This window comes from Natator depressus, chromosome 1 (genome assembly GCF_965152275.1).
Source record: "Natator depressus isolate rNatDep1 chromosome 1, rNatDep2.hap1, whole genome shotgun sequence".
NCBI classification, from domain to species: Eukaryota; Metazoa; Chordata; order Testudines; family Cheloniidae; genus Natator; species Natator depressus.
This window is the reverse complement of record NC_134234.1, coordinates 332,422,343-332,449,181: the sequence shown is the minus strand read 5'-3', so window position 1 is coordinate 332,449,181 and position 26,839 is coordinate 332,422,343. Positions and strand designations below refer to the sequence as shown.

Genomic DNA, 26,839 nt, shown 5'->3' with positions numbered 1-26,839 from the left:
AACAGAAAGAGAGGCAAAGTTAATGCAATAAATTCTTCCCTACATAATATTCACCCACTTCCTGTAGCTGCTCTCTGGCCACGCTCAGCGTTGTTATCGCTAGGCTACAAACCTGTGTTTGGACCTCACCAGGCAGGTGGGCTGAAACGGCACACTTCTGCCTGATGGCTGAGCATATCGGACTTTGGCAAAAGCTTCCGCATGGAATAGAAAGTCACTGCCTAGTCCTTTATCGACTTAGAAGGCAGTCATGTAGTTCTTATGCTTACAAGTCATCCCACTAAAATCTACCCACTTACGTATTTATACTGTGCTCATCCCCATACTAGAGTGTCTTACATAAACCATCAAAAAAATCAATGGAGCTACCTACGTAAATAAGGGTTGTAGGATTGATTCTGCATTTATATTGCAGTGTAAGGGAACTCCGCCAGGGCTCGTCCCTCAGTGGGGTGGTGGGGCACCACACCGCCTCACTACACCCTCTCTGCTGGGTTGGGGAATACCCAGTCTATGGCCCAGACCTTCAGGCAGGGCCCCGCAAGCAGTTCAATATATGCCTGGGCCCTGGGTCAGGGCGGGGCAGCAAACAAACAGTGAGAAGCTCAGGCCCTCAGGCAGGCACTGAGTGAATAGTTCAATATAAGCCCAGGCTCCTGGCTTTAGTGACCAGGAAGAGGGGGAGACTGCCACCCGCAGGGTGGGTGGCAGGGGGGACGCAGGCCCACCCACTCCACTGCGTCCCAGCCTGGGGCCCTAGCAGCAGCAGAAGACCCGCTGCTGTGTCAGTGGGGATCCTGGCCATAACAGACTGACATTTGCTCTGGCAGCATTGCAGCCAGACTAGGGTCGGCTGCCCCCGGGCTACTTCTGGACTCCCCCTTGTAGGGTACCTAGGTCAGGGTGGTGTCCTCGGAGGGTTCCAGTACCATCGGTTCCTCTGGGTCGCCAGCGATGGGTAGGCTTGGCAGTTCTCTGGGTAGGCGGCAATGGGTAGGCTTGGCAGCTCCTCCGTGCCACGGTCGGCATCAGGCATTGACTGGTCCAGCCAGTCCTCTGGTCGGCCACGGATTGCCGGGGTCTCCCAAGCCGGAGCCACGCCACAGGCGTCTGGTCTCTCCGGCGGCTGCTGCCCAAGTGAGCTCTGGGGTTGGGTTTTTATACTTCCTGTCCTGCGCCTTGACCTTTGTGGGGCGGGCGCAGGATCCGCTGGCTCCGCCCACTTTTCATAAATACTAAGGTCAGAAGGGACCATTATGATCATCTAGTCTGACCTCCTGCACAACGCAGGCCACAGAATTTCACCCACCCACTCCTGCGAAAAACCTCTCACCTATGTCTGAGCTATTGAAGTCCTCAAATCGTGGTTTAAAGACTTCAAGGAGCAGAGAATCCTCCAGCAAGTGACCCGTGCCCCATGCTACAGAGGAAGGCGAAAAACCTCCAGGGCCTCTTCCAATCTGCCCTGGAGTAAAATTCCTTCCCAACCCCAAATATGGCAATCAGCTAAACCCTGAGCATATGGGCAAGATTCACCTGCCAGATACTACAGAAAATTCTTTCCTGGGTAACTCAGACCCCACCCCATCTAACATCCCATCACAGGCCACAGGTCTGGGGAGGTGCTTCCCTTGGCAGGGTGGTGGGGCACCCCACTGCCTCACTACATGCAGGTATCTTTGAGCTGACACTACCATATGGTATGGAAAACAAATCTGCTAGCTCATAAAAAAAAAAACAGTCTACATTTTTGCCCCATAGCAGGAAGGATAATTTAGTGAACAGCTTTCTAGAAGTCTAGATAACACAAGCTTGCATACAGCTTGAAGAGCCTGCTTCAGTACAGATATTTCTTGTAACTCATCCTGCAGCTATTTTAAGTGTTTTGACAGAATGTGACCCACTCATAACAGTCACTGCATTCAGGGACCAACACAAAGTTCCTTCTGTTCCCAGAAGGGGGTTGAGCAGTACATGAAAAGATATTTTAGAAAATCAACTGATCAGATTTCTCATGCGTTTGATCTTGTTCATGTGTTAGCCCTGTTGGAAAGTCCATTCTTACTTATGCAAAATTGACACATTTCATGTTTATGAGGTTCCTTATAAACGATCATTAAAAATATCCTCATTGTGCCGATCAGGACTTACATTTTCACTGGAAAGAATGAATGATAGGGGTGGCTCAAATTTCCCCTTTGTCATAGAAAGGAAGGAGGGACTTATTGTAATGACACGGGATAGAAAGTCATGGGATCCGAGTTCTATTCTCAGTTGTACCACAGGTTTCTGGAGTGACCTTGGGATAAGTCACAAACTTTCTGTGCCTCAATTTCCCCATCTAGAAAACACGGATAATGATATTTACCTACCTGACTGGATTAATTCATTACTGTTTGTGGAGCGCTATGAAATCCTTGATGCAAAGACTTTATAGTGGAGGGGATATTAAATGGAGGATACATTTAAGTGCTCATCATGGTAAAAGCCCACAATGTAATTGCAATTAGCATTAAATGGGTGTGTTTCTAGTGGGGTCCCATAGGGATCGGTTCTTGGCCTTATGCTATTTAACATTGTTATTGATGGCTTTGAAGAAAACAAAGTCATCACAGATAAAGTTTGCAGGTGACACAAAATTTGGAGTGGTAAATAATGAAGAGGACAGGATCCTGCTACAGACCAATCTGGATTGCTTGGTAAATTGGGCGCAAGCAAACAATATACATATTAACATAGATAAATATAAACATATCTCTAGGAATTAAAAAAATGTCAGCCATACTTCCAGGATGGGGGACTCTGTCATGGGAAGCAGCGACTCTGAAAGTGATTTGGGAGTTGTGGTGGATAATCAGCTGAACATGAGCTCCCAGTGCAATGCTGTGGCCAAAAGGGCTAACGAGATCCTTAGATGCATAAACAGAGGAATCTCGAGTAGGAGAAGAGAGGTTATTTTACCCCTGCATTTGGATTCAATAAGGATGCTGATAAATTGAAGACGGGTCAGAGAAGAGCCATGAGAATGATGAAAGGTAGAAAACATACCTTATAGTGATAGACTCAAGGAGCTTAATCTATTTGGCTTGACAAAGAGAAGGTTAAGGGGTGACTTTATTACAGCTTTTAAGTACCTACATGTGGAAAAAGTATTTAATAAACAGGCTCTTCAATCTAGCAGAGAAAGGCATAACACAATCCAATGGCTGGAAGCTACAGCTAGACAAATTCAGACTGACCACAAGGCATATATTTTTAATGGTGAGAGTAACTAGCCAGTGGAACAATTTACCAAGGGTCATGGGGGGTTCTCCATCACTGACAATTTTTAAATAAAGATTGAATGCTTTTCTAAAGATCTGCTCTAGGAATTATTTTTGGGAAGTTCTCTGGCTCGTGTTATACAGGAGGTCAGACTAGACGATGGTCCCTTCTGGCCTTGAAATCCATTAATTGCTCTCCTACAATTATACAGTAAACAGCTGCAGTACTAAATATAGCTCACATTGACACAGCATTCTTTAAACCAGTGGTTCTCAAACTAGGGCTGCCGCTTGTTCTGGGAAAGCCACTGGCGGGCCGGGCCAGTTTGTTTACCTGCCGTGTCCGCAGGTTTCGAACCTGCGGACACGGCAGGTAAACAAACTGGCCCGGCGCACCAGGGGCTTTCCCTGAACAATTGGCGGCCCTAGTTTGAGAACCACTGCTTTAAATTGAAGGATCCCAAACTAAGGGCAGGTCTACGCTACAGCCAGGATTGACGCTCTGAGTTTGATCCACCGGCGTCGATTTAGTGGGTCTAGTAAAGACCTGTCAAATCAACAGATCGCTCTCCAGTCAACCCCTGTACTCTACCCCCGACGAGAAGAGTAAGGTAAATTGACGGGAGATTTTCTCCTGTTGACCCCCCGTGGTGTAGACCCCGTGGTAACTCGACCTAAGGTACGTCGACTCCAGCTACGTTATTCAAGGAGTTGCGTAGGTCGACTTATCGCGGTAGTGTAGACATAGCCTGATTTGCAAACTGTATACGTAGGGCCCTACAGAATTTATGGTCCATTTTGGTAAATTTCACGGTCATAGGATTTTTAAAAAAATCTTAAATTTCATGGATTCAGATATTTAAATCTGAAATTTCAGTGTTGTAACTGTTGGGGTCCCAACCCAAAAGCGAGTCATGGGAAGTTGCAATGCTATTTTAGAGGGGGTCATGGTATTGCCACCCTTACTTCTGCACTGCTGTTGACTCCCCCTCCATCACATAATATTTGCACAATGTATTGAGTTTTGAGAAGTAGTATAAATAGCAGCAAAGAATCAATTGTGGAGGTGGAGTGAAGTTACTAAACTCCCTTGTGCTCAGCCTTAGAACCTGCTGATTTGCAATGTGATTCTGCAGTGAAACTCAAAGTCATTTTCTGGGTTGGCTGTTAATAAATTCTGAAAAGAGGGGAAAACAAATTGAAAGCAGCCAGACTGAACCCATGATTCAGTCGCTTCATTGTCTTCACAGACAGCAGATGGAAGCTGTTCAGAGGGTTAAAACCCATCGCCAACAGACAGGATTTATGCCCATGATTTAGAAATTTATGACTCATTCCCATTTTGGTCGTTGTCTCAAGACGGCTGCCATTTCCCTTCCCCCAACACCATCCATACCATTCACTCTCCTTTTATCTTGATGCACAAAGAATTCAAATGTTTGCTGCTGCTATCTGGAACCTGACTTCCTGCTATTAAGAAGGACATCCTCATATTTAGCAGCACACAACTTTTTTTTTCTTTTCCTTTTTTCAAACCAAGCAGAATGTCTAATGATTCTGGGGTTCGCTTCCTGCATGCAATTAAGTAGGTCACAGCTGTGAAACAAGAGAACAAGAAAATATTCAGATCACACAAAGCCAAGAGTGATCAAATCATTTGCAGCTGAAGGATATGGCAGTGTTTTAAAAGTACTGCAGGAGTCGAAGAAAAACAAATGTTGGAAAATTGGAGAGTTTCAATTCTGCCCAAACACAGGGGTAATATGAAAAGAAGAGTGATCACGCGCTGGCTAACCATTAGCCAATTGAACAGCTTTGCATAACACAAATCAGTTGAAATAAAAAACCTTCCTCATTTGTTGCTTCGGGGCCATATACTCCATCCATGCAATTCCTACTGCGCCATGAAGAGTATTGCCCTTGCACCTCCATCCATGCAATTCCCATCTGCCATACATGGCACTAACCTCACTACCCTCTTCTGTAGGTCACATACTGCTTCAGTCCAGGAGCACAAATCCCATTGGACCATATCTTTATCTGACTTCACATGCCTGACTCCAATAAGGTCACAGTACAGCCTCGTTCTAAGCATGGAACTCCCACTGGGCCACATACATCATTGATCCATGCTTGTAACTCAGTGTTACGTTGTCACTATTCTACTATGAAAACATTTCCCAATGGGCCATAGGCAGCTCTTGATTACATACAACTGTCTTCAATACACACAGGGAACTCCCCTGGACATCAGCGTACAGATCTTGGCAGTGCATGGTCCACTGATCTTAACAGGGGACATGCACACAGGTTGAGGGCGTCACGCTGAACAGCCCAACAAGTGTGGTTTTAACTAGTGATGGGCGAACCTCAAGAGATCAGGAGTTTGGGTCTGGTTCAACAGTGCACTGCCATCAGCAAATGAATCTATTCAACAACCCTGTGAGCTGTGGAAAGCTGCCATCAGGGAAAGTGAAGCACAGAGGTTAATTGGCTTGACCAAGGCTACACTGAAGTCAGTGTCTCAGGATCTCCTGGTTCCCAGCCCTATGCTCAGTTACTAGAGCAAGCTCTCCCAATTAGCTAAGACTAATTGACGTTCTTCTGCTATAGAGATTTACCCACATTATCCCATTAGTTAACACTTCTGTCCCAAAATGCCTTGTCACAGTGACCTTCCTTCAAGCACAGAAGAGCTAAATGGATTCCCTGGGAACCCACCAACACTCTTGTTAGATTGTCCAGAATGGTGAACTGCAGAGACACACAAAGCACTCCCTTCCCAACTCCTACCATCAGGAGGGCATGCAGCCTGCATGCTATTCTTGGCATGGGAAATAAAAACCTGCATTGGTAGGTCAAACTCATGCCTCTCACAGGTTAGTGCAGAGCTCTGAGCACAAGGGTGGCTCCTATCTGTACATCTGACTACACCAAAAAGATATAGTGCTTTCCTACCAGAGACTTCTTTGTTATAAGATATGTTCTATAATATGATCTGCAGAACTTAAAACACTCTGAATTTCAAGTGTCTGGGGTAGGATATAATCTATATGTGGCAGGTTGGGTGTGATGCACAGGCTGCATGGGCTGTCAATGCCTATTGTCGGCATTCTGGATCAGTGGTAAAACTCCTGTAACAAAAGCAGGACATACCTGCAGGTCCTCTCATTTTAGGAATCACTACAAACCTGCACCACAACCTGAGTTTCTCTGGGGACCATGAACCCTCTGCTGGCCTGAGCTCTGTTTTGTGGGAACCTGGGTTGACTTATGGTTTCAGGTGGCAAACTTGGTAATGTTGGTTAAATTTGCCTAATGTTTTGGGGTTCATAAACCAGAAACCCAAAGAGGTGTGAACCAAAACAAGATCACTACTTTTGTTATTTGTAGGGTGGCAGTGGCCCAGAGCTCCAGTCCCAGAACAAGGCCCAACTATGCTAGGCGTTGTACAATCACAGAACAAGATGGCGATCCCTCTGCCCCAAATAGCTTACAATCGAATATCAGTTTCTACCAACCCCGTGAATAAAACCACACAGATTTTGACACAGCTGCAATTTATCACATTGTCCCTGATTCAATGTCCTGCCCCAGTTCCACTTAAGGCAGGAATGGAGGGATGGGAGCAAAGATGGCTTTCTGCTGTCTTTGTGTCTCCTTGTATTCTGGGATGTGAGGGAGCTTGCCTGGCTCTGGGCATAAATTACAGTAGTAACAGTTCCCCTAAGGGCCACTGCATCAGCCAAGAATAGCTGGAGCACAATGGCACTCTGGCTACCCCTAACGTCACAGGCTTGGTTTCCATGCCAGCTCCATGCCATCTAGGAAAGCCCATAGGCTAGGCTGATTAGCAGATCTCCTCTCCACAGAGTACTTTACAGGTCCTTCACACTGCTGAAGTAGCCTAAGGGATTGTAGGGCAACTGAAATCCAATGCAAAGGGTTTCTAACTGTGGCTATAGGGGATCTTGCCCCTTTTTTGCATGGCATGAGAGAGCCAGCATTATGATTGCCACTGTTGAGTGGATCTACATGTAGAGTACGGAAAACCTGATGTCATCCAGGACAGGCATCCAGTTGAACAAGGGACATTGTTCTGATGGGCAAGTTCCCCTGGGAACCCAGTTGATTGCATGACCGGCTCCATGCTTGGGTTGTCAGCACAGTGGTTAAAATGCACACAGAATAAAAACACTGGAATTCTCAAAAAAAATTCTGATTAGAGAAGAGATTATTTTAAATTATTATATTGGTAGTGACTTCATGTTCACTTGAGCTCTGCTTGGGAAAGTGTCATGGGAAAAAAAATGCAAGTACATTACATTTTGCTCTTCGTCCTGATCTGACCAGGCTCGATTAGTTCATTCCAGGACAAGAGGTTAAGGACAAGAGACCTCTCTATGCTAGGGCTTCTTGGCCTCGCCTGGCAGCAATCAGGAAAAACAGACCCTACATGAACAGTCAGTAAGGAACCAGAGCAACAAAGGATCTTCCCAGCGTAGCATGACTTCGGGGCCGATCCTGCAGTCCCGGATTGGGCAAAACTCCCACTGACCTCGGTCAGCGTTTAAGCGTATGTCTACACGGGAGTTGGAAGGTGTCATTTCCAGCTCAAACAGACTTATTCATGCTGGCTTTGATTGAGCTAGGGCGCTTAAAATACACATTTTGCTGCAGCGACGCGAGCGGTGGGACAGCCTAGTTGCCTATGTACATACTTATGGTCTTGGACAGAATTGCACTTGGAGTGCCTAGCCCGACCTGCCACGCATGCCACAGCGGCACGTCTCGTTTTAGCAAGCTAGCGTGGGTATGTCTTCTCCAACTGGAAACGACATCTTCCAGCTCCAGTGTTAGACATACCCAAAGTAAAGATTGCAGGCTGAGGACCTGTGGCCTAATGTGGTCGCCCCATCTCAAAAATGATGAATTGGAAAAGATTCAGAATAGGGCAACAAAAATGATTAGGGGTATGGAAGACTTCCATAGGAGGAGAGATTAATAAGACTGGGGCTTTTCAGCTTGGAAAAGAGACGACTAAGGGGGATATGATAGAGGTCTATAAAATCATGACAGGTGCGGAGAAAGTAAATAAGGAAGTGTTATTTACTCCTTCTAATAACACAAGAACTAGGGGTCACCAAATGAAATAAATAGGCAGCAGGTTTAAAACAAACAAAAGGAAGTATTTCTTCACACAACTCACAGTCAGTCTGTGGAACTCCTTTCCAGAGCATGTTGTGAAGACCAAGACCATAACAAAGGTTCAAATAAGAACTAGATACATTCATGGAGGATAGGTCCATCAATGGCTATTAGCCAGGATGGGCAAGGTTGGTGTCCCTAGCCTCTGTTTGCCAGAAGCTGGGAATGGGCGACAGGGCATGGATCACTTGATGATTCCCTGTTCCGTTAATTTCGTCTGGGGTATCTGGCATTGGTCACTGTCATAAGACAGGATACTGGGCTAGATGGACCTTTGGTCTGACCCAGTAAGGCCCTTCTTATGTTCTTATGACTAGTGATTTGGGATACCTCTATTTCTGGGTGCTCACCTTGCGTCACCTGAACAGGTCCTGATTTTTTCAGAAAGGGCTGAGCACCCTCTCAAAACAAGGTACGCTGGGGGCATCTCAGGCAGGCTACCCAAAATTATGCCTATGGATTTGGACTTTGCTTACAGAATTCTCGGGGGGAGGGAAAGCAGTTGCAACGGATGCTTTTTAGATAGAATAGAAATAATAGGTGCTGTAGGGAGAGTTCAGAGGTCTCATTAGATTCTCTCCCCCTCTCTTTCTTTACAGGCAAAATGGGTACAGCCTGTCTACATCACTGGTTGTAATTTTTCTGCTCTTTCCCTTCAGACTAAACATCAGAAAATAGGCCACAGTAAATGTCTTAGATTATTATTAGCATAATAAAAAAGAAGTTCAAGCTGCTTGGGAATGAAAAGGATTCAGAGGTTAGTGCTGGCTGCAACACAATGCCTGGCCAGCAGATCTCACTGTGATGCTTTTAAGGAGGCAGCATCAGATCTGCTGCTGGCGCGCCAATCAGTTTCTCCTTCCACTGACTTCAACGGAGCGACGCCAGTTTAGGATCCGGCTCAAGACAGTTTAAAAAGTGCACTCGAACACAATTGACTGAAACCACGGGAACCGGGCCGTGGATCCAAATTAAGGTCTTTAAAAATAAAAGAAATAAGTGAAAAAGAAATCAACGGACTCTGTCTTTATTGCTGTTCTTGGCAAGGATCCCCCCACTTGCAACAGCGGTGAATCATTTCCCCAGGAAGCTGCTGTCATTGGTACATTGGAAAGTTTACAGGAGGACACAGGATTACAGCAGAGTCCCCTGGGAAAAGGGGAGGTTTCCAACCATTCTGGTGGAAATACTGAAAAACAGAGACCCTCCCAATCCCGAGTGTGGTTTCCATCAGGAGCCAGGTGGGGAGGTATTCAAAGGGAGGCACTGTGGGGTAGGAGCCCTGGGGAGCCCTGAATTTTAATCCTGGCTCTGACATGCCTAGGCTGTGTGGCCATGGGCAGCTCTCCACGGGACTATCCCCGGCCTGCCAAATGGGAATGATGATATATCCTGACTGTCCTTCCCAGGAGTGCGGTGAGGATTAGTGTCTGCAGAGCGCCTCAAACGCAGGAAACTTGATATATTATGAGGAACCATTTTCAATTGTGACCTAGAATTGAAAAGCCTCCCTCCTGCAATGGCCTGTCAATCATTAGGCCAAGAGAGATTTTGTTTCAAAAATTGTTCACTCCAGTCCCTGCCTGCTAACACCAGAAGTTGCTCTTAGCCAGGGTGCTCAATAGGTCTGGTAAGAAGAGGCTGCTTTTGAAATGCTTGCAACTTGATTTCCCTTATGGAAAAAAATGCATTACACTTTCAAGTGGTGCAAATGATATGGGCCCTCCTGATCAATCTGGGTTGTTTTACCCCCCCACCTTGGGATGTATCAAGATCCATTAATGGAAGACTGGGGAGAAAGCAGCTTGTGATTCTTCTCATCTAACTTCCCAAGTCCTCGCAATGCATGTGTGTATAATACTGTGAGCCTCCGCAACTCTCACAGGGACAACACGCAACCACTCGGTTAGAGTCAAGACAAGACGGCTAAGAAATGTGCAGAAGGAAGGCCAGCCAATGAAAGATGTTGAGGAGTTTGCTCAGAAAGGAGAAGTAAATCTGCCAGCTTCTCATGGATCACTCCAAAGGGAACATTCTGAACTTGTGCTCTTTGTCTGAGCCACTCAAAACACTTACAGTGAATCAAATCCCACAACATCCATTTGAAGTGGGAGGCGGGAGGGAATTGTTATGTCTATAATATATGCAAAGAGGTTGCGGCTCCAACAGCCACTAATTTGGGGGGCCCAATTCAGGACAGGTCTTGTCCTAATTTTCAGAGGGGCTGAGCACCCAGATCTCCAATGGCATCAATGGGACCTGCAAGCTCTCAGCACCTCTAAAAATCAGGCACCCAAAACTGGAGGCATCCCAAAGTAGTGGCCACTTTATAAAAACGTTGGCCCAAGATCACATAGTGGAAAATAGGACACAGGTTCCTTACCCACAGGGCCTGATTCTCTATTGCTCCATTCCTTGCACAGTTCTTGTTATCAGTACAAAAGGAGGGCAATACACTCGACACTGATCTGGCAGCCTTCGACATTCACTTTGCATGAATGCAAACAGGGCCGGCACTAGGGTTTTTGCTGCCTCAAGCAAAAAAATTTTTGGCTGCGCCCCTTTTTGGCCAGAATGCCGTCCCTGGAAATGTGCCGCCTCCGGAAATGTGCCCATAGGCGCCCACTCTGTGGGTGCTCCGGGGATGGAGCAGCCTGGGGAAAAATTGGTGGGTGCTCTGCACCCACTGGCAGCTCCCCGCCCTGCCCCGCACCCCCACCCCAGCTCACCTCCACTCCGCCTCCTCTCCTCAGCACGCTGCTGCAGCTCCGCTTCTCCTTCCTCCCAGGCTTGCCGCGAAACAGCTGTTTTGCGCGACAAGTCTGGGAGGGAGGGGGGAGAAGCGGAGCAGCAGCGCACACAGGGGAGGAGGCGGAACGGAGGTGAGCTGGGGCAGGGAGCGGTTCCTCTGGGCCCCTCCCCGAGGGTTACTTCCTGCAGGCCTCCCGTGTCCCTCCCCCGCAGCTCACCTCTGCTCCACCTCCTCCCCTGAGCACAGCGCCACTCTGCTTCTCCCCCCTCCCTCCCAGGCTTGCTGTGTGAAACAAGCCTGGGAGGGAGGAGTGGAAATGCGGCACGCCCAGGGGAGGAGGCGGGGCCGGGGATTTGGGGAAGGGGCAGAGTTGGGGCAGGGCCGGGGGGGGGGCGAGCACCCACTGGCGCCAGGTAAAGTTGGCGCCTATGAATGTGCTGCCCCTGGAAATGTGCCACCCCAAGCATGTGCTTGCTCTGCTGGTGCCTAGAGCCGGTCCTGAATGTAAATGCCATGACAAGGTGCGAGGCAATCTAAAATTAGGCCCCTTGCGCCCTGCTCTCACCACTAGACACACATTCTCAATGCCATGCTACATTTTACTAGCCTGATAAGCTATAACCTATACAGGATGGGGTACAGACCCCAGCAGGTGTGGTCAGAGAGCTGAACAACTGCTGCATTCACTCCCTTGGTTAAAATGATTTGTAGTCCGAGTATAAATAAAGCCCTGTTGCTGTTAAATCAAGAAATGACACTACAAGGTCACCTTTTGCAGCCATGTGGATTGAGTGGTTCTGAAAGGAGGACCTCTACTAAGGTGTTAATATGAGGTACTGCTTTGGGAAAATGCTGACCTAGCAAGGATGTAAACTACAACACCCTTCCTAGAAGAGTTTCTCTTTGCAAAAAAGTGTAGCTTGTTCTCTACCCCATCAGTGGGCTGGAGGTAGGGAGGGCACTCCCAAACACTGCGGTCGAGCTGACAAGAGACAAGAACGTACTTACGTAGCAACCACCTGTTCTAAAGAAGATCATAACTGGTACTTGTGTTGTATGGAAATCTCAAAAGGTCAGACCCTTCCTCCATACCATAACTGCATGAATTGCAGGGTCCCTGTCCTTATTTATTGTTTCACAGGGAGTTTACCTAATATACGACGACGCAAAAATCTGCTGAGAAAATAGATACAGCTTTTCCGGTCCTACTGAAGCCCGAGTTTGCTTTTACAGCACGGCTGTTGGAAACTAAGACAAGGTTAAACTTCATTTAAAGAGACTTGCATACTTATTTCAAATCATGCACAACCCTAATTACACCTTCTAAATATACTCCAAAAGTACAGCTGGGTTGCAGAGTGTGTTCGCGTGACTAAACAACATCGTTTGTAGCCCATTATCTTTTCAAAAGCTTTTCATCCAATATCTTTGGGATGCGGAGACTAATTGCATTCTTTGCCTTGTGTAAATTAGAGAGTTTGACACATGTAGAGGCGGTACAAGCAAGACAAAATATGGTACAAAAGTTGCACATTTCCATCTGTCAATGCACTGTAAAGACCACCACCATTTCAATGATTATCTATATGGTCAGGCATGTAGGGTCAGATCCAGTGCCCATTACAGAAGTTTAGAATAGCACATGACAGGATGGGTGCATTGATTGCAGGGTATTATATTTTTGAACATCCAAAATGTATCACTTGGGGGCTTATTTAAATGTATTTCAAGGTAAATTTCAGTCACAGACATCGATATTCTTAAAACCAACAAGCAAAACAACAAAAAAAACCCCAACCAACCAACCAAACAGATGAAAGAAGAGGCCAAATCTCTGATACCAATGGAAATTGATGAGCTATCTAGCCAGCATAGCCTCTCTCAAGGCATCGCTTCTGCTTCTGAGGCCAAAACCGGAGTTAGTGCAAACATCACTAATATAATGGAAGTGCCTCCACTTACACCAGTCCTGTACTTGGCCACCGATGCATAAAGATGAAAAATAATGGAGGGGGAAATAGTCATACATTTTTATAAACCCACCCCCCCCCGCAAAAAAAAAAAAAAGCTGAGTGAAGTTTTGGATTCAGTTCTTATTTTATCCAAACCTGTATGCCCCTCCTTGGATGCTCATTTAAAAAAAGACAGGCTGTACAGTATCCCAGCAGGATACACACACAATCACACACACAATCACACTTGGTTCCTTAAATACTACTCATAAATTCAAGAACCATGAAAATCTCTCTTCTATAACATTCAAAGGTCAGTGGGAACTAGAGTGATCCAGGTGGGGGCTTTCAAAACCAGTTGTGGGTTTATGTAATGCATGCACTGCAGATGGACCAGGCCTGGTTCTGAATTCGGACTAAAATAGAGAGCAGTCTGGAGGCTTGTGAGTAAGTCCAATCTTTTAAATACACAACCCAAAGCACCTCTGTACTGATCTTCACAATCAATCACTATGCCTACAGGAAGTACAGTCTTCATATGAAAGAGAACCTCTGGGTGACTTCCCTGACATGTTAGTTTATGTCTCTGGGACTCAGGATGGTACTTGATGGTAGTCAGGTAACTTGCTACCCAACTGTAATGCAAGAGCTTTGTGCTGGTATTGGAGATGTATAAGGAACATGCATGGTAGTATCATATTGATAGCTAGCATTATGAGCCTTTTAATTAGGCTTATTAGCAGGGATGAGCAAATAAGTGCATAAAAAGTATGAGCCATCCCCTGGCTCCTTCCTCCAAGCCTTTGCCCTTTTTTAGAACTGATTTTTAACCAAATCTCTTTTCAGGACATGAAGTATTCAGATAATTTTTCACCCCAACCCCTACTTTGCTACATGTCTTTGTACTTCTGGATTCCAGCCAAGGTTTGGACTAGAAGTACCAAATTGCAATGAGAAAGGCTTTTCATTTTCTGATCAATATGAGATGCTGAAGTCCCAGAAATTGCACAGAAAAGCTTCTTGTCATGAGGTCTCCAGCCTTGAAAGATTTGGATAATTCAGTTAAACTTCATTGTGGGGAGGCCTATCTGAGTAGAACCCCAACACTGATCTCTATGCAGTTCGCCCATCACTATTTATTAGCTGATGCTGTTCTCTAACCTCTTGTGTTATTAACTTGCCTACCTTTTAGGAGGAATAAATCAGGAACAGTTCCTGATCTCTTTCACAGAGAAGCCTATTTTGATTTGTTACAGCTCTTGGAAGTATCACAAAATAGAATGTCTTTCAACTAACCATTGGTGATCCACTCATTTGGATATCTAGGCATAGGTCGAATTAAACCAGTTCCTCTAAAATTCTCATGCACAAGTCAGAAAAAATAAACATCAGATTAAACAGATACAACTGATGCTTCAGCAACCGTAAGTGGTGTTCATATCAGAGCACTATACTGGTGGCAGTTTTAATCGGCTAATCCTCCCCCTCAGTTTCCTTTGATACATAATTATTTGTCGCCTAATGCTAGTGAATAATTCATTGCAAATAATGCATGTCACAAAATACTGCATTTTTTCATCTATCCAGGTATATATACACCATACTCCTCAACTTCAGATCTGAGCACCTTGCAAGAAAAGACTACTGAAGTTCATAGCCACCAGATTCTCTCTCTTGTTCCAGACAGCTCCTCCACTGAATTACCCCAAAAATCATTAGTTCTCCCCATTATTTGAATAGCTCTATTGCAAAGAGGTATCATTGTCACCCAGGCAGTCTATTGGACTGGTGAAAATCACAAGAGGCACATTTTCAACACATTTCACAGGAGACGCTCAGGCAAAGCCCACTAAATACACAAAGGGCTTGATGCGTGATGTTTTGAAAATTTGCGTTTAAGTGACTTCAGCTATGATCTGGAAGGATCAGCTTCTCTCTAGGGGAATTTGCTTTGTGGTGGGGCCTGCTCAGTTGCTGACACCATTACTCACCTATACTGTATGAAAGAGTTTTACAACCGAGCAGCACGACCCCGCAAGAATTCCACAAAAACCATCCCATCTTTTACACTTGGGTAGGCTCCTACTGCAGCTCCTGGTACCAAAGTCTGTGTGATGTGGTATCCACTGCACACAAGGCCTGAAGGGGTAAATCAGGCCAATTAACCTTAGGCTGCACCTGAGGGAAACCCAGGGAGTGCTAGGACTTACTGCTAATGAAATTCAGCTGGGCGGGATCTATAAAGAGAGGAAGTTAGTAGGCTGCAAGGGGGGAAACCTGCAGTCATACTCCCAGATACAAGGGGGAAGAGTAGGAAGCGGTCCAGGGAAGGAGCAGTTGAGGGCTGGGAGAGTAAAAGCCCACAGTTGCTGGGCTGAGGGTCCCTGGACCGGAACCCAGTGTAGATGGTGGGCCCGGGTTCCCCTACAAGTCACTGCTGGAGTGACACACTAGGGATAGGCCATTTGGGGCCAGCTGGAAGCAGTCTGGAAGCAGACTTTGATGATACCCTGGAAGGGGGGAGAACTTTAGCTGGAGGGCTAAGCCATGAAGAGGAAAGAGCTGCAGCTCCCGGTGCATGAGAGACCACAGAATAACTGAGGGAAATGACAGGCTGGGTAACAGCAGGAAGGGGTGTTGGACCAGGCAACAGAGCTAAGTCCCCAGATGAGCCACAAGGAGGCACCACTGAGTGGTTAGTAGAGCAGAACCCGTCCTAGGTTACCTTCTGTTTTGCTCCAGAATCCATGCTGGAAGACATTTAAATAACAAAACAAGTGTTGTGAATTATGTTTTGTCTAGCAGAAAAAAGAAAGAACCAGTCAGTGGACCAGGAGAGTAATATTTCCAGCAGATTGTACAAGAGCAGCATATATTGGGGACAAGAGTGTATGGCTGCAATCACTTAAAAGGAAAATGAGTAATAAATACAATATTCTTTCTCCAAAAGCAAAGGTCACAATAAGCTAGTGGAATAGCGTGGGAAAACCTGTCATGGAGTAAGCCTGTGACGCGAAGGCTGAATCTCATCTGCCCCGAGAGCTCTCTCTTCTCAAGAGAAATTTATTTATAGAAGGAACGAGGCCTCCTCCAGCATTCTAATGTATTTGAAGTTTGTGATAACGTGGGAGCTTATGCTGACTTGTCTCTGCAGTTTCATTGCTGTCTGCTTTTAACAGTAATAAATATCCACTTAAGGATTTATCTTTGTGTGGTTGTGTTTTAATGACTACGCATGGATGTACATTTGGAATGGAAGCATCATAGACATTGCACCAAATCCTGCAGTTGGTTACAGGGATGTAAAGCTGGAAGGACATCAGTGGAGTTGCTGCTGATTTACATCTGTGTTATCAACAACAGAGTTCTGGCCTGTGGCTCAGCGGCACCTTGCTGCATTCTAAATTCTTAGCTTATCCTTCTCAGCAGCTGCAAAATGGAAAGGGTCAAGAAATCAGGCTGATAATAGGCTGACCAGAATAAAATGCCAATAGGGCTAGATCCTCAACTGGCATAATTCAGCATAGCACCCTTGACTTCCACTGAAATCTGTGGAACTACATTGATTTACACCAGCTGAGGACCAGGAGCTAAGAAGCATGGATGCAAACTGTCGCATCTCATTTAAAATCACTTTTCCAGCAACGTCTGTTTGATTGACCTTCATTTCTTACAGTCTTGAAGTATTTCATATATGAAACCCTTCATTTAACCTTGAGTCTGCCTTTCCTTTTTTTCCCCACAGCCTCTGTAGTGCTACCCCTTCAAGGTCTGAACGAATAGGAGGTGGCAGACTTTGCTATGGTTGCGTGCATTGCTTTCTTCGCTGGCTTTCTGTCTTAAGGCTTGTGCATGTGTTGAGCAAGATTCCAGCAGCTGGAAAACAGCTGATGAAGCCTTGAAATGAGGAATCAACATGTGCTCTTAAACAGCTCCTTGCAATGATGGAAACAGAAACTTCATTGCAACAGGCATGTCTGTTTAGACATTAACAACACTCCACAGATCTTCCTCTCGCACCCGGCCCATGTACATAATCTTATATGAATAGTATCCTCTGCCATTAACTATGTATATTATGTTGTTAATCTCTAGATATAAGGCTTGTGGGGAAAACAAAATGCCCAAGATAGAAGGAGTAAGGCACTGGATTTGATTCAGGAGATCTGGTCTCATCTCCCAGCTCAGACACAGACTTCTGCATGACCCTAGGCAAGGTGCTTAGTCTCTCTGTCTCAGCTCCCCATTAGTAAAATAGGGCACCTTTCTCCCAACCTTAATCTGTTTCATCTATTTGGAGTGTAAACTCTTTGAGGCAGGATCCATCTCTTCCTATGTGTCTGTGCAACACCTAGCAGAATGGTGCCTTAATTTTGGTTGCTGGCCTCTGAGAATTATTGTAACACAGACAACAATGCTGACTTGAGATGCAGACAGTAGATGAAAGAAGAGGTACGAGCTGTTGCAAACATGTTCCTTCTCAGAATATTCATTTTATTTATGCTCTACCTGATCATTAACCTGTATTATGGGTGCGGCTACATCCTTTGATTGAAAAAAACAAACCAACCAATCTCGGTTTACACAGTGGGGATGAGCGAAATAAACCGTTTTCATTCATTTGAAAATACCTCCAGCTGAGGCTGATCCTAAGCTTGTACACATAAAGAGAGCCATCAGAAGTCGTATTCCACACTGCCAGTTTCCACACTGCCACCGGTGCTCACTCTTCCTTTATATAAATACATGATGTGGTTTCAGAGAGCTCCTCTAAGCCAGCAGACAACCTAAGAAACGGTATTAGCATTGATGTTGCCTCGTACATTCATATTAGTGTCGCTACAGAGAACAGTGAAAAGTGAGCTAGGAGAGGCGCTTAAATAAGTCACGTCGAGCTGTGCTGCAGATGAGTTATGACCCTCAGCCTCACTTATGGACAGTTATGATTTATGCACTACATAATGTCTCACTCCCGACCATTATGTATTTTCTCTCGTCATGTATGTACACCCATGTGCGAGATATACTGTGGACACATACATGTGTGTACTGTACCCTATAAAGTGAATAGTATGTTCCAGTTGTTACCACGTAATTAGCTATTATTAAGCTCCTTACACTTACTTTCAAGGCTCCTCACCTCTCTGCCCCCCTCTACTTGTCCGCTTTTGTTGCTCCCAGACTCTTCCCTCGACCAACAATGCCAACCTTGTCCACCTGTTTGCCAGCTTCTCATGAAGACATCTCTGCATCTTCTTCCACAATGCCCTTCCACCCAGAGTCCCTGCACTCATCTGTAAGGCCATATCCTTCTTCAGATCCTTCCCCAAGACACAACATGGCCACAAAGCCTAGGAGTCATCAGCCAAGTAATGAGGCTGGGTTCCATGTTTATATATTTAAATGGCACGGGCATGTAGATAAACGGCCCATATCTATTGTATCCCTCTCCCCTCCACCTTCTTGCCTAAGGCCTTGTCTGTCATAGCCCTTTCTCTGCCACACTGGGGCTGCTAAGATCGTGACTCAGGCTGTAGTGAGAAGAGCAATGGCTACTTGCCCAATACTCTACTTGTGCTTTAGAGTAAGTGCTCAATGCTCCCTACTGTGAGTAGGTAAGGAGGAGGTGGAGTGGGAGGAGCCCTGGCTGATGACTAGTGCTGGAGAGAGGAGCCAGGCAACTCTCCCATCTGGCAAGAGGTTTCTGCTGAGAAATCTCTAGGCCCAGAAGTCTCTATGAGCATAAAGACTTCAGCACAATAAAAAGTCCCAAAGGATAATGAAACAAACAGGCTCAGATGCTCTCCTGCACTCAGCCCCAGACCGGCACTGCTATGAACTGCAGTGCTCACGAGAGCAGCCCAGGGGCTGCTCTAAATTTTGGCTCTAACTTTTGGCAGCTGTGGGGCCCATATGCCACCTGAGCATAGCTGGAGCATACCACACTCTGGCCACACCTCCTCCCTGCCCCAGGACTGAGTGTGGCAGTTGGTGCAGGGTTGAGTATGTCAGCTGAGAGCTCACCTGTGCTGGGAGAATTAGCAATTATTTCAAGTGGAAGAGAATTTTAAAGCAGTGCCTGAGTTTTTGACTTCAGGCAATGCACACATTCTTGTAATCCCGACCATGAAGTCACTAGACACTTGTGTCATGTGACTAGGTTCAGGAAATAAAGTTCATGCTCCTGCGAGTCACACCCCCCTTATTACAAATCTCAGGAGCTGGAGGATAGGTCTGGTCTGCAAAAAAACCCTCTGTGGCAGCAATCTCAGGTGTCTACAGACATGGGCTTGCATGGCTCAAAATAGCAGTCAAGACGATCCATGGGACTAGCGAGGGGGGTGGGTCTCAGAGCCCAAGCAGGAATGTCTACCCTGCTACTCTTAGCCTCGTAGCACAAGCCTGAGTCTGTTGACCCAGGCTCTAAGACTTGCTGCTGTGGTTGTTGGGTTTTTTTGCTGTGTAGATGGTATTTATCACTGGGAATCTTTCCCTGCTGTCGCTGCAAGATGATCCATGTAGGTGGACTCTTACCACCTTGCAGAGCCCTAATGAAACCAAAGGGGGCTGACGAATGCACAAGGATCACATTGCAGGATCAGGGCCTATTTCTATGAGTGTACATATGTAGACAGGAATACTCTACATTTTATCCTATGTAACTACTATATATAAAGAGGTTATTGGTTTTTATTATGTATTTATTAATTATTACTATTAGTAGTAGTATTAGGATAGCAATGGCTTGTAGGAGCCCCAATCCTGGTGCAGAACCTCTCTGTGCTAGGTGCTGTACAAACACAGAACAAAAAGACAGTCCCTGCCCCAAAGACTGAGACAACCTGACCCAGTAATTCTTAAGTGAGTAGTCCTTACTCACACACGTAGGCCTATTGACTCCATTAGGAATCGAGGGTCTTTCAGCAATTCCCAGCAACAGGACTTTAATTTGTCAAAGCCCAAATTTAACTAGGGTGACATCTTTGACTACATTATAAGCAAACAGGACCAGCTTATCAGGGGAGCTTTTCACCTTCCGATCATATAGACAAGGCAGACTTATAAAGGTGTCACAATTCATTAATCAGTTATGAATTATGTTCCTCTAGTCTTAATCATGCTCTGCAAGAGCCAAGCCACAAAAAAGCCACGAGTATGCAAAGTCTGCTTGCGCACGTTAACTGAGGGAGATCTAAGTGCTGTAAGATGTACTGGCCTGGGTAGGTATTGTGCACACACCAAGAGTAGTCTCCATCTCCCTCAGGTAACACAGCACTTCCATTTGAACTCCCAAGTCTTCTGGGTTTTGGACAGTTCACAGTGGGGTTAATCCATGATTTAAAGGCAGCCTTTAGCTTTCATTAGCTCACACACACACATCTGTCCTCTTTGGTCTCCACAAGTGCGATGTTATCAGTCAGCCAAGAGGCTTGTTTTTACTACAGCCATTTTATCATCTCTGTCATTCCTCAAAGCTAAGGGGATCTCATTCCCCGGCTCAAAGCACCACAGCTGTCCTTTCAGGAAATTAGCAATGCAATTATGATGCTAGCCCTATTGTATTAAAAAAATCAAATGATAGCCAGTGTCTTCAGAGCCATTGAGGCATGCTGTTAAAACCACTAAAAACACCTTCACTTTTCCATCTTCTAAGTGTCACTTTGTTGTGCACGGTCAGAGTGAAACCTCTTTCCTGAAGCTAAGAGCACAGGGAGGCTCCAAGAAACAACTTTGGATGCCTTCCTTAACAAGCACTTGCATATCTGACACTTTCGCAGTGACCTGCTCCCTCTGTTCCTCACCGCCACACATTGGAAACAGGAAACTTCCCACCCTCGCCATCTGATTTACCCAGGGATGTTTATGTGTGTGTTATCACATCGCCATCACTAGTACCGATTACTGCAATGCCATCATTGTATAGTGCACACTAATGCAGTTTACTAGTGTGCATCATATAACCCCCATGAGTGCTAATTAACTTCTATACATCACTGCTAGTGCTGGTTATTATGCTGCATTATCATATAGCATCTACTCGTATTGATTCCTGCTATACATCATCATACAGCTCCAGCTAATATGGATTACTAGACATCCTATAGACCTCACTAGTACGGATTACTATCCTGCATTCTCACAGTCTCTGACCAGTACTGATTACTAGGAATTATCCTATAGATGCCATTAGCATGGATTACTACCATGAATTACCACGAAGTCTGACTAGTATTGATTACTACACATTATCCTATAGCTCCTACTAGCACTGATTACTATCATACATTAACATATAGTCTCTGACTTGTACTAATTACTATACATCATCAAATAGGTCTCACTACTACTGACTTCTACACATTATCACACAGCCCCCCACTGATACTGATTACTAATAGTTAAAAAAGATTATACAATGGGACCATCTCCATTCTCTGGGGCATTTACTCAGTACAAAGAAATCATAGCTTACCCTTTCCACACTGTGTCTTCTCAGTGATCCATACGGTATTTTGAACAAAAGTCTTCGGGTCCTACCGGGAGTCACAGCTGTCTGCACTACCATAGTGCAGAGCTCAGAGAGTGAGTGAGTGTGTGTGTGTGTGTGTGTTCAGAGCAGAGAGAAGCTTCCTTTGAAATAACTTACAGTCTCCTGCAGATTTCCCAAATATCAAATAGCTGAGTGGGTTTTTATTTTAGACCATGTGAGTCAAGATGTGGCTTGTTTTGAAGGAAGGAAAAAAAAATCCCTGCAACCTTAACATGTTTTAAGCAGCATATCTTTAGCTTCCTTCTGTTTCACTCAGTGTAGTTTGCTCAGCTGGATCGCTGTGCCACAGAGGTGGAAGAATTAAGCTTCTGGGAAGAATGTTCCAAAAATGTCAACCTCGCTTCTTGTAGCTACAGATGGTAACCAGGTCAGTTGTCTAATCAAAGCTCTATCAGACTTCTTATACATTTCATCACGTGATGGCAGACCCCTCTGGTTTGCTGTACAGTAGATCACATGTTCACCTTAAAAAGAATATCTGGTGTATCACCATCTGGCACAGAGATTAATGTTAAATCCTACATTCAGATATTACTCTCTTCTAGTCATAGGGGAGCACATACAGAGTAATTGGACTTTAAAGGATTCTCCAATCTGCTCAGTTAATACCCCACCCCCCGACTGTTTATTATATCTAGCACGTATATATTAGGTGTATGAATACAGTGCACATTTATATACACACACACACACACACACACACACTCTATAACTATACATGCACACATATACCAGTGGAAACATATAAAGTTATATGCCTATTTTTAGAAGCGTCTGCTACTTTCACCAGTACTAAAACAATAAGTTAACTGGACTTTACTGTAACACATTCTGTACAGAAGCAGAGTCTTAGTGTGTACTTCTGCTTTCTCTTGGAATCCAACTGTACAGTAGAAGAGGATCACATTTTCTTTTACAGAAGATAAAAGAGGTTTGAGGATTACCTGTTCTTTTCATTCCCTCTGAGGCACCTGGCATTGGCCACTGTCAGAAGACAGGATACTGGGCTAGATGGACCTTTGTTCTGACCCAGTATGGTCACTCTTATGTTGAAACAATATCCATCGTTTTACTGGTACAGAGGTGATTTGAGCTTTGGCAAATTTCTTTCAATTTCTGCAAACACCATGAAATGCCCCAAAGCAAATATATGTGATTTAACAATTGCTTTTAAGGTCTATTCTGTTATTTTCACGTTCTGTTACAGGTACTGGGATGGATCTGCTTCTGAGTTAACCTGTGCAAATTGAGAGTCACTCCATCAATTCCACGCTGGTTTTTTTATTTCACGTGGTCTACTATAGCAGAATTTGGCTCACTGTTCTTTCTTTAAGATCAGTCCAGTTTTGGCCAGATCTCTGATAAGCTTTGGAGATTAATCTCTTCTCCCATGGATAGTGCTCAATTGAATGTCTTACTTCTTTTGTTTGTGTTTTTGGTTCAAGTTTAAAAGCCCAAAAGAAGGTATTGGGAATGTGGCCTTCAGCACACCATTTATAACAGAGAAAAGAATGTATCTGTCCAGCATATGTGCATGCATTAAAAGGCAGTAAAAAAAGAAAAAGCAGCAGCTTAATGTGGGAAATTCCAAATATTAAAAACAATCGGCCTTTGTTCCTAATTAGTTCCATATGTGTGTTGCCAAATAGAGAGAGAGAGAGAGGAAAAGATGGAAATGTCTTAAGCATGGCTGACTGATATAGATTCTTTCTAGAGACTAGGGATAGGGTTACAGGTTTTGACTCAACTTTTTTTTTTTTAAAGTATTTTTTTCATGACGATTAAAAATCTCTCTCCAATGCTAACCACTCCCTGTTTGAACCAAACATTAAAGGCCAGATGCTGTTCTTGTTGACACCAAAAACTGGGGAGTCACTCCCCTGACATCAATAGTATTTCTTCGGATTTACACCAGTGTAATAAGACTGGCAATCTGGCCCACTGGAAATTTTGTCAGACTAGGGATGAATCATGTCTGAGCCAGAACCTCAGGCATTAGACCATAAAATGTACAGCAGGGCTAGCAGAGATCTCTCCAGTAATCTAATTTAAGGACCTGGATTCTCAGGGTTCCGGCCTACATCATTTCCATTATGCTTTCCCCAATTTCTTCTCACATTTCTGCAGCGAGGGTGTAATGATATCCCTGGATGAGTCATTGCAAGTGACTGGACCCAAGACCTACTCTACAAGCAAGAGTCTTTATGACCTGAGCTGGAGGACCAGCTCCATTAACTCAGCAGCAGCAGACTCAGACTCTCAATAGGGTCTAGCCACTAGGGTCAAAGAGTCCCACTCAGAGCTGGCAGTATGGGTGGGCAACCGCCCAGGGCACCATGGTCAGGAGGCAAGGAGTGGGGCGGGCCAGGAACTGAGGCCGTGGAAGGGAGCTTGGAACAATGGCAACGGGCAGGTAGCAGGGATCAGGGGCAGTGATAGACGACACCCACCACCCTGTAAACTACTGCAGGGCTGGCACAAGCAGGCGCCCTGTATGCCCAATGACCATAATGGGCCTGATTCTTCTCTCACTTACAATGCTGCAAATCAGGAGTAGTTCCACTGGTGTCAATGGAGTTACGCTAAATGGGAGGAGAATCTGGCCATCTGCCTTAATTCTCTTAATTTCTCTCTCCTTTCCCCACCGCCCCTCCCTTCCCCATGTCCATGTTCATGTTACACTGTCGAACCCACAACAGCAAAGTGGCTTTGAAATTGGGAAAAATGGGTTCCCCTCCTACCATGGGTCAGCTCCCCCACCATGGAACAGCCCAGAGCAGATGGCCAGGTGGGAGGAGAACTCCATGGGCTCCTTCCCCACACAGGGGGTGGGGGTTTGTTGCCTACACGTTGTGGATTTAGGGGAATTTGCCATAGATGCAGCGCCTTCAGCATGTCCCATCCCATCCACCTCCCTGGCAGTGGGGTTTTGTGAGCGTGTGCGGGTAATGTGCTGCATAAGAGACTCTGTTGACAAACTAAGGCACTCTCAGTAGAGTTGGTGAGATGGAACTATGTCTGTCTCCTCAACCCACCCCCTTCTTCCCCATTGGTTGGGGGATGGTTGACTAGCAGCAGCTGACACCCCCATAAGGGGAGATCCCCTTTCGGAAGCTCCCTCTGATCCCAGATCCGCGGGTCAGTCAGATACCTCGTCTACCACATAGGTAAAGTTGTTCTGACTGTTAAGAACCTTTTCCTTCATGTCTAGCCTAAACCTTAGAGAGAAACAGAGTGGTAAAACAGAGTGGGACAATCAAATCAAATCCAAACTCTGCTCCAACGGAGCATCTTGACCTGGCTCACCACAAGACCCACAACAGAGACACGAGGTATTTACTAACTGCTGAAAGGGGAAACTGTTTAATCAGACAGAGGCTCTCCAGCGCTAATTGCAGGCTGCCAGGAAACAGTGGTTTGTGGTAATGACGCATCACAGAGAATTACATTCCTATCTATTACTATATCAGACTTTACATCTTTTTGTCCTTAATGAAAAGGGGAAAGAAAATAATTTACTGATGCAAAATGCATGGGTGTGTGTTATATCTGAAACACGAGAGTCACATTTCAGGTCAATAAATGCCCAGTGGAGATGAGGAAATGGAAAGTAGCAATGGCACTGGCATAAACTGAAACATAATGTGCTGTGCTGGTGCACTGTCAGTAACAGCTCCATTTGGTAAAACTATCCAGAGTAAAATAATTAAAAGGCCTGATTTTCAGAAGTGTTACGCACGTGATGGGGTGTTTACCTCAGGTGGGTTATGAAAGGGTTAATACGGGCCTGAAATTATAAAGGGGACTGTCGCAGGGCCAGTACACCCTGTCCTCCTGGGGGTGGGGCAAGGGTGGGATAGGCCCATGGTTAAAGACAATAGGACTCCCCTGGACTGCAGGGAAGTGCAGCCCAATGGCCAAAGTCAGTAGGGCTTCCCTTGCTGCAGGGAAGCATGGTCTAATGGTCAGAGTTAGTCGGGCTCTCCTGGCTGCAGGGAAGCGCAACCTAATCACCAGAGTCAACAGGACTCCCCTGAACTGCAGGGAAATGTGGGCCAATGGCCAGGGTCAGAAGGGGCCCCCCTGGCTGCAGGGAAACATGACCTAATGGCCAAAGTCAGTAGGGCTCCCCTTGGCTCTAGGAAGCAAAACCTAATGGCCAGAGCCAGTGAGAGGTGGTTCAGTGGGCCACCCCCACAAAGGGGGCAGCCAGGTAGGGGGACCTGCTCCACCAGGTCCCAACCCAGGGCCCTGGTAGTGGCAAATGGGTTCACCACTAAGTTGCCAGGCAATCTACCCGCATCATGCTGACTGCTGCCAGGGCACTGGCTAGTCCCTCTCTGGGCTACTTCCTACCATGACTTAAGTTCTGCAGTTGAAGTTGGGGTGCCTTCGGAGTCTCTGGACTCCTCAGGAGTCGACTGCAATCTCCCAGGAGCATCCACAAGTACATGGGCCCCTGCCTGAGCCTCAGTGTCTCCTGCTCCCGCAGTCTGGGATCTTGGCTGGAGCTGGTGAGGTACATCCTTCCTACTGACTGAGCTGGGCTGCTCCCTTTTATGCTGCAGCAGCAGTTGGAGCGTGCCCAGCAGGGTCGGGCCAGGGGCGTGGCTTCTGCTGCTAAGAGCGCCACTTTAACCCCTTCCGCTCAAGTGTGGGGCCAGTACACCCCATCACAAGGACTCTTAGCCCAGGAGCAAAATCAGCAAGGATTTTATGGAAAATCACACTTCTAACTTGGGCTTAGCAGGGGGAAAGAAAGTAACTCCCACGCACTTAGCTTTGCCAGTCTTTTATAAGGGGAACATATAATGGTTGCTGTAATGTGGGTGTGGTGGGGGGGAAAGGAGGGAGGGAGCCCCCTTTGCCATTTAAATCTCCTGCACAGGAGGCAGCCATGAGTTGACTGTCGGGATTGCATGAGTGTAGGGGAGGGGCCTCTGGCTGTGCCAGCAGTGCTGAATCACCAGAAGGAGGCACTGCTGGGTGGAGTCAGTGTCCTGGCCCCGCCCATCTTGGTGAGAACATGTCGCACGTAGCATGTGTTGTGAGGAGGTGTATAAACTCCCCATAGCACATTCAGTGATATTATGCCTGCTCCTGCTCTGGGTAA

General features: G+C 45.9%; 1 protein-coding gene across 11 annotated transcripts in view; it reads right to left on the bottom strand.

Annotated features, from left to right (window-relative positions):
* Positions 1 to 26,839, bottom strand: part of FRMD4A (FERM domain containing 4A) — a 552,335-nt gene that overhangs the window by 274,602 nt on the left and 250,894 nt on the right. For 2 of the 11 annotated variants that reach the window (XM_074942606.1, XM_074942604.1), the window contains exon 1: positions 21,649 to 21,741. The exons of the other annotated variants lie outside the window; for them this stretch is intronic. In XM_074942606.1, coding sequence (XP_074798707.1) covers positions 21,649 to 21,741 — 93 coding nt within the window. Of the gene's footprint in view, positions 1 to 21,648; positions 21,742 to 26,839 lie in introns of those variants that run through there. 11 annotated transcript variants of the gene reach the window in all.